The 10,535-nt window shown below is 36.8% G+C and overlaps 2 protein-coding genes across 2 annotated transcripts; one reads left to right on the top strand and one right to left on the bottom strand.

The window, feature by feature from the left end:
* Positions 1-274: 274 nt before the first annotated feature.
* On the top strand, positions 275-1,177 carry LOC130729922 (16.9 kDa class I heat shock protein 1-like). Its single transcript, XM_057581774.1, has one exon. It carries the CDS (start codon positions 370-372, stop codon positions 958-960), a length of 591 nt encoding a protein of 196 aa, XP_057437757.1. The 5' UTR covers positions 275-369; the 3' UTR covers positions 961-1,177.
* A 1,157-nt stretch (positions 1,178-2,334) lies between these two features.
* Positions 2,335-8,889, bottom strand: LOC130729921 (probable inactive leucine-rich repeat receptor-like protein kinase At3g03770). Its single transcript, XM_057581773.1, has 8 exons — positions 8,111-8,889; positions 6,221-7,624; positions 5,792-5,925; positions 5,343-5,583; positions 3,527-3,729; positions 3,375-3,427; positions 3,044-3,155; positions 2,335-2,830 (listed from the first exon to the last, which is right to left on the bottom strand). The coding sequence occupies exons 2-8, from the start codon at positions 7,554-7,556 to the stop codon at positions 2,558-2,560; spliced, it is 2,352 nt and encodes a 783-aa protein (XP_057437756.1). The 5' UTR covers positions 7,557-7,624; positions 8,111-8,889; the 3' UTR covers positions 2,335-2,557.
* Between the last annotated feature and the right edge of the window lie 1,646 nt (positions 8,890-10,535).

The raw sequence follows: 10,535 nt of genomic DNA, 5'->3' as shown, positions 1-10,535 counted from the left end.
CTATAATGATATTAGCTACGAAAAAAAATCTGAAAAATTAAAAAAAAAAAAGCATGTTCGTGCAGAGGTGTGATGAACACATTAGAAAATGTGGATCTTACTCCGCCATGTGTCAGGTTCTTTTTTATCATCCATAACTTTCTTGAATATTCTTGAACTCTCAACTTTCTATTCTAGACAGTCCCAGATATCTATCTCCCAGTCACTCTTTTACCCGGAAAATCATCAAAGAACTATCCAGAAAGCCAGCATGCATCTCCTATATATATCAACCCAACATATGCTGTTTCCTCCCAACATATATACATAGAACAAAACAAACAATTTTATCATTGAGATTCCACTGTAACAACCTACTATATCATATCAATGGCTTTCACACTCAAACTTCCAATGTCTTCTTCTCTGTTCCTAGTGGGAGTAGTGTTGTTCTTGACCATAGGCAGCATCAGAACCCATGCATTGATGCCATACTCAAGGACCTCCCTCTTGGACATGATGTTCCCTTCTGATGACCCTTTCAGAATCCTTGAACAAACACCATTCAACATTCCTAAAGGCCTTGAGACCCTTGCTCTGGCACGTGCAGACTGGAAGGAAACCTCCACCGCACACGTGATCTCTTTAGACCTTCCAGGGTTGAAGAAAGATGACGTGAAGATTGAGGTGGAGGACAACCGTGTGCTGCGGATAAGCGGCGAGAGGAAGACGGAGGAGGAGGAGGGTAATGAGAAGTGGCACAGGGCGGAGAGGGTGAATGGAAAGTTCTGGAGGCAGTTCAGGTTGCCGGGGAATGTGGACTTGGATGGTGTTAAGGCGAGTTTGGAAGATGGGGTGTTGAGGATCACGGTGGCTAAGGTGGGTGAGGATAAGAAGAGGCAGGCTAAGGTTATTGATATTGCTGCTCACCAGGGAAATGTCCATGGGGAGGATATCAAAGCTACCAAGGCTGAAATGTGATGTCATGTGTTGACAACAAGATGTTGTTGTTGCTTCTTTCCTTTTTGTTCATATGCTGGGTTGATGAGTTGCATATAGTGTGATGTTGATGTTGGACTAATAAAGTGAGCTTGTACCTCAATTTTATGAGTTAAATTTGTTTGTTGTGCTTGTGTATCTATAATATAGAGGATGCTATGAACAATTTTTCAGAGTAAAATTGTCTTTTGTTCCTGAATTTTTCTGGTTCTTTCCAGACAATGAAAACTTATTGATAGTCATTTTCAGAAAAGGGGGAGTGATGAAATTTTGAAAATCTTTAATGGTGTTGAAGATACAACAAACTTAGAGTGAAGCAATGTCACAACAAGACATCACAAACCCCCTGATTTCATGGCAGTTTTCAAGATCCATAAACCATTTATAAAACTGCAACATATTTAGGGAAGAAAGTAACCAAGTAAGAAAATCAAGCCAAGCATGCAAATCAAAGGCACAAATCCTCAGATTGGAGTATACAACTTGCCTTGTTGGTATTAATTATAACCAAAACAGCCAGAATAGCCAGAACAACAACAATGTGCACAGCACAACAACAAAAAGTAATAAAATTTCAATACCATTTACATGGCAAACTGATAGCAATTTTAAGAGTGCCTCAAGCTCATCTTAAGTAATAACAATAATAACCAAATTTACTCACAACACAAGCATTGAATTCAATTTCACCATATCACAAGTTACAACAACTTAACAAGAAGGAATTTTTCAGAAAAGCAAGAAGGTGGCAGTTGCGATTAAAGAGAAGGAGGGAGGCTAACTGCGACATCTCGGAGCTCAAAAGGCTAACTGCGACATCTCGGAGCTCAAACCGGAGAGCGCGACACGCTTCGCTTTCATGGAGGTGGACTCATTTGAGCGCGTCACCAAAGCCAGAAAAAGGCCTGATGACTTGTGGGTGGTTGTTGGAGAAGGTGGTGCTAGTGAAGAAGAGGGATATGATGTTCAAATGCTGATGCCAACAGGTCATCTTTCAATGCTGGTGCCAATACTCCCAATGCTGATGCCAATACGTCCTCTTTCACTCAATGCAACAAGTGATGATTTGAAGGTAACAAGTACTTTTGTTATACTCCAAAGCAGTAAAGAATAGAAGAGGTGAGGGAAGAAGAGTCCTATAAGGCAAGAAACTTTAGGTGGTTTTGGCTATGAAAAAATGAACAACTTTTTCAACTGAACTAATCTCATGAGCAAAGACAACTCAAAAAAACAACCTACAAGGGTGCTTTTACGTTTAGACCATAAAACAAAACTAACATAAAGTTGGCCCGAGGAGAAATTAGACATCTTGGGTATTATGAACAAATCATATAAACAAACTATTCATCAAGATGAAAAGAAGAAAACCTCAATAATGTCTTAAACTCTCAGCCCAAAAACTCAAGTGCTCCTTTCAAACTTTACTCAAACTGGCTCTTTATGCCAAGGTGTTACAACATTGAGAACTTGTACTACTCTCTAATGCTTTAAGCTATAAAGTTTATATTCTTCAAACATTAATCTAATAAGCTTACAGTGAAATATACAAAAAACAAAGGTAAAAATATCTTGATTGACACTAATGGAAGGCTAGTTTTCGAGGCTCTAAAGGCGAGCTGGGTGAACCCTCACTACTCTGAGAATCCCCTCTCCATGCATCTTGAACTTGAGCAGCAAACTGTAAATTCCACAAAACATCCTCTACAGAAGGCCTATTTGCTGGCTCTTTAGCCAAGCACCTCACACAAATCTCCATCATTGTCCTCAATGATTGATCCAAGCTTAACTTGCGAACTTCCGGATCAACAACGCTTCTTCGAGCTTCATCATCAGCTCCTATGCTTGCTTGCAGCTGCATGATCATGATACAATTGACAGAATCAGGGTCATAGAATTGCAAATGATTTATAATGAGTTGCTATGCATAAGTGATGAGAGTTAAAATCTGATTTAAACATCAGAAAATTTTATTAATTTGATGGTTAATAAATTTGAAAGATTTAAAGAAAGCAATATTGGCAAAGGAACTGTCACATGGAAAATGATTCAGAGTTCATGTTATTACCAGATCCTTAAAAGCATCTGCATCCTTGGTTGCCTTTATTGTCCTTCCCAGAATGAGTTCCAGTAGTATTACTCCAAAGTCATATATATCAGACTTATCTTCATGCTTTACACTACAAAACAGCAGAAATCATTTCAAAAAGCTTGCTTTTTTTTCAAAAAGCTTGCTCAAACACTAGTAATCATGATCCTAGGTATTTTTCTACATGACACCTTACCACTCCTATAATATGGTATGTAAATGACAATGTGGGTGAGTTCTGTTTTTCATTAACAGAGACTGTGTGCATGTTAGGACTGATTGACAGAAATGGACAATTTCTACCGCGCACCTTTTATTGATGCTAGAATGTTTTAATCCGTTCGAAGAATTTCCATGCCGAACCTGCAACGTTAAGCTAAGGTGAATGAGTACCAAATGTCACGAAGCATTATTTTGAAGGAAAATTAAAGAACAAAGTTAATCTCATATTATAAAACATACCTTTCCCATGTTAGATAGCAAAGGCAGGTTATAACTGCTGATTTTCACAACAAGATTTTGGTCCAACAAAACATTTTCTATTGTGATGTTGTTGGAATATAAACCAGGAACAATCCCTGTATGCAAAAATTGGATTCCCTTTGCTACTCCAATTGCAGCTCCTATGCGTTGGGTCCAATTCAGGGATTTTCTAACATGCCCATCTGCCAGAAAATAGATGAGGCATCAATACCATAATTGTAAAAGTAAAAAAAATACTAGTCAGATGGAGGAGAGAAGAAATGGCATTATTGTTTTAATCTTCCATTACAACCTATGAAGCACGGACTCGGACACGGACACGGGCGGGAACGCCGACACGGCTAAACTCTAAAAAATAGGATACGGGGACACGGCTTATATATATATATATATATATATATATATTAAAAAACATGATAATATGTTCACAAAATTAAGAGAACATTGTACTATAATATGTTGATCAATTCAATACAATAACACACACAATTAAGTCAGTAACAATGCTTCTTAATAGAAGCAAAAGAAGCTTGAAAATTGTACTATTTATCAATATCAGGCTACATTTTACCAAAGATTAGGAGAGTTTGAACTAAAACATCATTCAACCATTAGTCTGACTGTATGGTAATCAAAAATTTCAGAAAGTCTTACATATTTATGGTAGTGTATATGTACATATAATATAATCGATTAGGAGAAACCTTAAGAAACTAATTTAGGATAGTATATCTGTATATTTGTAATTAACACTATTGATACCTAATCAGATTGATCTTACAATTCTGAAGTACAATGATGTGCAGTAAAATGAGATTGAATAAATGAATTGCACTTAAGGGGTGCAAACCCTATTACAAACAGGAAAAACAAAGAACCAATAAAAGCAAGGGAAGAAAGCCTTCACAGTACATCAAAGAAGGAAGCAAAAACCAGAATATCAATATCCAATACTCATAAACACAAATAATCTAACCATGCTCACTCTCTCTATCAAGTAAAAACTGCAAAATCAGAGTGAAAACAAAATAAAGGTCTTACCTATTTCAAGTAACAGAGAAGGGAAGCAAGAGAGAAGACCAAGAAGTAGGAGGAAACGTCACCGCTGGTGGAGAAGGAGGAGCGCCGCCGCTGGCGGAGGAAGGAGATGAAACACGCAAGAGAAGAGGAGAGGAGAAGCGTCGTGTTTGTGCGTTATGAGCCCACTGAATCATTGTTTTTTATTACGTTTGTTTGATGTTTAATTAGATAAGTGTCCCATATGTGTGTCCAGCCACAAAGGTGTGTCGGCTCAATATACAAGCCGTGTCCAAGCCGTGTCCGAGCCAAGAAATAATGTTTTTTTATTCAAACACGCCTCAGACGTGTCCGACACGTGTCGGTCACGTGTCGGTGGCGTGTCCGTGTCGTCCGCGTGTCGGACACGCGGACACGCCTCTGTTTTGAAGTGTCCGTGCTTCCCAGATTACAACTTGATACCGAGATGAAATGTTAGAAATATACTATAAAACTATTAATGCGTCTTCACCTAACATCGACTAATGATTTTGGGATTGTCGGTTCAAGACATGGTATCAGAACTTCTGTGCCTTTTGAGATAGTTGGTTCATGACATGGAAGTTACAGAAAATACTAGTGCAATGACACTTGCTCCTCAAATAGGAGAGAAATGAATTTGTATCTAGGAAATACCCTCTGGTACTGAACTTTCCCTATCTTTTCTTTCTATTGGTTGCTAGAATAATACCATTTTTACAACCTTCAACATGAGAAAATATTTTTTCTGTTGAGTTACCTGAGATCCAGCTCCTGAGAGTGCCATTCGGCACATATTCAAAGACAAGAAATATTTTGCTGACACTTGAATCATCTAAAGAACATTCAAAGCAGTGTCCAAGAGCGCTGACTAGATGACGATGCCTAAGTTTTGATATCAGCTCTATGTGGTGCATGAAGTTTTGAGTGCTATATCGTTTCTTGATTTGTATACGCCTAATAGTCACGAGTGAGCCATTCTTCAGCTGACCTCTGTACATCTGAGAACAAATGTAAAAAGATAAAGTGAGAATTTCTAGCAAAACCTTCATTCTCTGTGATGAAGTACTAGACAGAATGAACCAAAGGTTGGTTGCTTATACTAGTGAAATGTCTTAGCTGCTTCAGTTTCTATTTTATTGAATCATTCAATAAAAAACTCATGATTCAAAGATTTAGAAACATATAAGTTGAGAAAATGTGGCATACCTGCCCATAAGAATCTTCAACCATTAAAGAATTTGAGTCAAAGTAGTTTGTAGCTGCCTCAATCTCTTCCAATGAGAAACTTCTATAATTTGGCAGACCAACTGCTCCCATCTTTTTTGTTTGAGATATATACCCTTTATATAGAAGGAAAAGATATGTTTGTCAACCTATATATAAAATTGAAATATTTAAAGAAAATGTATAAATGAGTTATGATTCTTCCATATCTTCTCGGAAACATCATTACAGATCATTTTTTGGGCTTCAATGACTAAAAAAATCAACTGCAAATAAACATCTGTTGTTTCTTTTATAAAATTCAGACAAGCATGAGATAGTAGTACCTGCATGTGTGTGTGTGTGTGTGTGTGTGTGTGATACAGAGAGAGAGAGAGAGAGAGAGAGAGAGAGAGAGAGAGAGAGAGTTACTGGCATCAGAAAGCAACTTAGAGGTGTATCCAGAAGCTGCATTCTCGGATATTAATCTTGTTGGAGGATTCTTCATTTTGCTTCTGGCATTTCCTCTTCTAACAACAAAGAAAATCAGCAAAACAAGTGCTATTCCTCCAAGAACCCCACCTACTATGCCAAGGGAAAGAACTACCTTGGATACTTGTTTGTGTTGACTCTTTCTCTCAGGTAACACTCCCACAGCTAAGGCTTCAGTGTGGCAAAAGGGTGGTGGTTGCTGATCTTGGTTCATTTCCTCTAAACAATTTCTAGCATACAGAACAATCCTATCACTGGAAAAATTTGACACTAAACATCTAGGTATGCTCCCAGTTAAAAGATTTGAAGACAAGTCAACTACTTGAAGCTCAGAATTGCAAGACAGATTCTCGAAGAGCATCCCAGTTAATTTGTTCCCAGAAATGTTCAGGTAAGTGATAGAAGGAAGAGACAACAGTGATGTCTGAAATGGCCCCACAAATGTGTTTGCTGAGATATCCAATCTCTGAAGCTGAAAATATGAGCTCAATTCAGCAGGGATACCAGATCTAAACCTGTTATCTCTTAGCACTAGAGCAACCAGCTTGTGACCAAGGTTAGGAAACTCAGGTCCAAATGCATTTCCATCCAATTCCAGCACTTGAAGATTTGTCAAAAGGCTCAAATCAGGTACTTCTCCATAGAAGTGATTGTGTGAAAGTGAAAGAATTCTCAAACTCTCCAAACTACCAAGAGATTTTGGTAGAGTTCCATTGAACAGATTGTGTTTCAAACTCAACACAGATAAGGCCTGAAGTGAATCAAACCAATCAGGAATCTGTCCAGAAAACCTGTTGTTGTCAAGGATCAGTGTTTGAAGATTTGACATCAATGAAATTTCCTGAGGGATTGAACCATGGAGATAATTTGAACTCACATTAACTATTTCCAGCGACGAAAGACGAGCGATTTTACCAGGCAATGGACCCCATATGCCAAGATAAACCAATGTAAGAACTTTCAAACTAGGAAGTTTCACCAGTGTTGTGACAAAGGTGTCTATTGAGAAATTTTGAATTGGAGCTCTTCTTTCACCTATAATGTGAAGTTGTGTTATGGTGTTTTCATAGCACACTACAGTGAGGGAAGGGTTTGAATCTGTGCTGCAAAAGTCTGTCTTGTTGTTCCACTTGCTTAAAGCAGTAGGAAAGTCCAATAGCTGTTGAATTCTTAGAAGGGTATGAGAGTTGGAGGATTGAAGTTGCTCTGAGTGATAGATAGAAAGTAAAACGGTAACCAATACCAGAAACAGAGAAGCATGGCCTTTAGTTGTCATTATATTCTCAAAATGATTAAAATTCTCTCAAAATTGAAGCTTGGAAGTTGGAAGCACAAGCAGAAACCCTGCAACAATAATAAGAAATGTTAATTTTAATTGACAAAAGAAGTGCAAGAATGAGAATCTAAGAACTAAAACAATCAAGCATTAAGATCTACTGACTGAATAAACTCAATTTTTTTAGTTAAGCCATGGCCAAAGAGGCTAATGATGTCCCAAAGAAATTCATCATCTCACAGAAAATCAACAAAAAAAGTATAACAACTTGAGAAAAGTTTAGCCATAACTCAATATCATAAAGAATGAAAAACTTCCCCAAAAAAATTGGATAAAAAATCACTGAATGTTTTAGTAGCAGATATTCACCAGTTGCTCCCATGGTCATCAAAACCAAAGAACCAACCCAGATTGTATGAACTGAAATTCATGACATCACATATGGTTCTTTCAAAGTTAAAACAAAAAACTGAAAACAAAAGGGGGAAAAGGATGGAGGGAAGAAAACAAAATTTAAACATAAGAAAAGGGAAGAAAACAAAAGCTTAAATTACCTTCAGAACTAGCACAGGCCACCCAACTGAAAAAAATCCAAATAATCAATCATACATTTAGAAACCAGACAACAGTAAGTCTCCAAATCCCAGTGAAGCATAGAAACCATTTCCCCAGGTATCAGCTTTTCTCAGAGCATGCTAAGACAAGCTGGTGGTGATAAAGGTTGGAACTATTTTTTTTTTTTAATTACAGGTATCCTCCACTGAGTCAATCTTGTTGGAACTGGTGAAACCTCTATGAGCAAAAAGTTCTCCCTATCAATTATGTAACAGCTGCATTCACAAGGACTCAAATCCGAAATATCTTCTTTAGCTAAAACAACTCTGTGCCATTTGGTTTACACAGTCTGGTGGTGATAAGGGTTGAAACTTGAAAGCAAATGAAAACACCACAGCTCACACAGGGCTCTCCTCTCCCACAAGCTGAGTCTGACATTTCATCATTTTCAGTCATAAATGAAATGACAATTTTATTTTTCCTTTGTTTGGGAGGGTCTAAAGGGAAAGCTGATAAGCTGTAGCTACATAAGGAAAAGCAAAAAGAAAGATTCTTGCAGAGAAGGGGACCCTTTATTCCTAACCTTTAAACCTGAGTAGATTTGGTTTAAGGAGCAAGTTTTGTACTTTTTTCTCACAATTTTGAATGGAAATTATGCTAAAGGTAGCTTTGGCTGATAGGTCAGTAACATGAGCTTTCACTTTCAAATACAGGTGACCCTTCTGCTTTCTCTCACTTCCAACATGGTTCCATGGTCCCTCACTTTGATATCTCTGTTGTTACCTTTTGGCACTATACACACATGACACAACACAAACCAACTATAGTTGATGATCTTTCATTTCTGTGAGAATGGTAGGTTGGAATCAATCAATGAACCATTGAAGGTAAGATTTGTAGTGACATCATTGCTTCATTTGTGCTCAGAGTCATATGAAAGCTAAAAGGTTGAGAAATCCACGTCAGAAAACAATACAGCCTCTAAAAGGAAAAGGAAACAGACACAAATATTTTTATATTGGATCTTCTAAAGCAGATGCTAGCTAAGATTTCATGTAATTTTGTTTTTCGAATTTCAATTTAGTTATTTCATGAAGGTTTTTTTAGTCAAGAGTGTATTAGTTACAACTTACAAGGGTTAAATATGTGTTTAGACCTCTAAAATAGGGTTAAATTGGATTTGATATAAAAAAATTCATAACTTTTACTTTTAGTCCCCAACATTGATAAAATATATGAAGTTACTCCCTCCGTTCTTATTTATCTGTCCAGAAAGAGAAGGTTCACACAAATTAAGGAAAACAATTAATTGTGTTGATTTTCATAAAAGTATTATTTGTTTTCCTATATAACCCTTTATAATGTATTTTATCTTTCTTCATTTATTGTTTCTGTAAGGGCATTTCTTGGAAAAACATCAATAAATGCTCTCTTGAAACTTTAAGTGGACATATATATAGGAACACAATTTTTTCTTTAAAGTGGACAGTTAATAAGGAACGGAGGGAGTAGTTAGTTATGACACATTAACGGTTTAAATCACCACTAATTTATTGTGTGACAGCTAAAAAATGGTCATTAATGAACAATAATGGCTACAAATGAATAACAAAGACTGATTTTATGTATTTGATTAATATTGGAGATTAAACATTATGAAATTTTTATAGAGAAAATAAATCAAATTCACATCTAGGAAAAATAATCCTAGTTACAAATTGAGTTTCGCTTCAAGCGGTGTGTATTTTACAAAAGGAAAACTATTATGCATAACTTTATAATGAGTTGCATTCAAATTTATTCCTCAACTGCATTTTTTTTATAATAATCGGGGCAAAAAGTTCATTCCTCAACTACATTGAACTGTCTTCAATCTATTATTGGAATGATCCTCAAAATTTGTTCTCAAAACATTCTTTCGTTAAATGCGTTGTCTATCTGAAAAGTAAAAAGACTTCATTCAAGTAATTATGAGTTCATAATAAGTACATCTCACGTGTTGGTTGGGGCGTTGGGCACTGGAATTGAGTTTAACGATACGTGTACTTTTGCTTGTACCTAACTCGATTAAATGAAAAAGATTTCAATTATGTTCTGCTAAAATTATGTTTGCATTCTTTTATTCTTACTCATGTATTATCATAATCGATAGGAATGAAACTAATCTCTTGTCCTGTGAAAGGGGTTTGATATAAGATTTTTCCAATTATAAGAGTTAAGAATCAAATTTATATCACTTGCTTAAAAGACGAAGTGTTGAACCACTACACTAACTCACTCTCACTCTTTCGTTCGGTCTCTTCCTCCTTCTTTAGGCAACTCCACCCTCACACTCACCCTCAGCCCTTCCATCCTCATCCACCCACCCTCACCTTCTCGCCCGACCTCTTCTTAATCCCTCTGCCAACGCCACCAGATATGCCT

Source organism: Lotus japonicus, chromosome 1, assembly GCF_012489685.1.
Source record: "Lotus japonicus ecotype B-129 chromosome 1, LjGifu_v1.2".
NCBI lineage: Eukaryota > Viridiplantae > Streptophyta > Magnoliopsida > Fabales > Fabaceae > Lotus > Lotus japonicus.
Note: the sequence above shows the minus strand (reverse complement) of the source record. Positions and strands in the feature narration are given on the sequence as shown.

Bases quoted from the DNA above. Each gene is read 5' to 3' on its own strand.
- LOC130729921 (XM_057581773.1), bottom strand. From the start codon at position 7,556: ATGACAACTAAAGGCCATGCTTCTCTGTTTCTGGTATTGGTTACCGTT. The intron at 5,926-6,220 runs GTAACTCTCTCT...TTCTATATAAAG, and splicing joins TAAGTTGCTTTCTGATGCCA to GGTATATATCTCAAACAAAA. The intron at 2,831-3,043 runs GTAATAACATGA...ATGATCATGCAG, and splicing joins CAGATGCTTTTAAGGATCTG to CTGCAAGCAAGCATAGGAGC.
- LOC130729922 (XM_057581774.1), top strand. From the start codon at position 370: ATGGCTTTCACACTCAAACTTCCAATGTCTTCTTCTCTGTTCCTAGTG.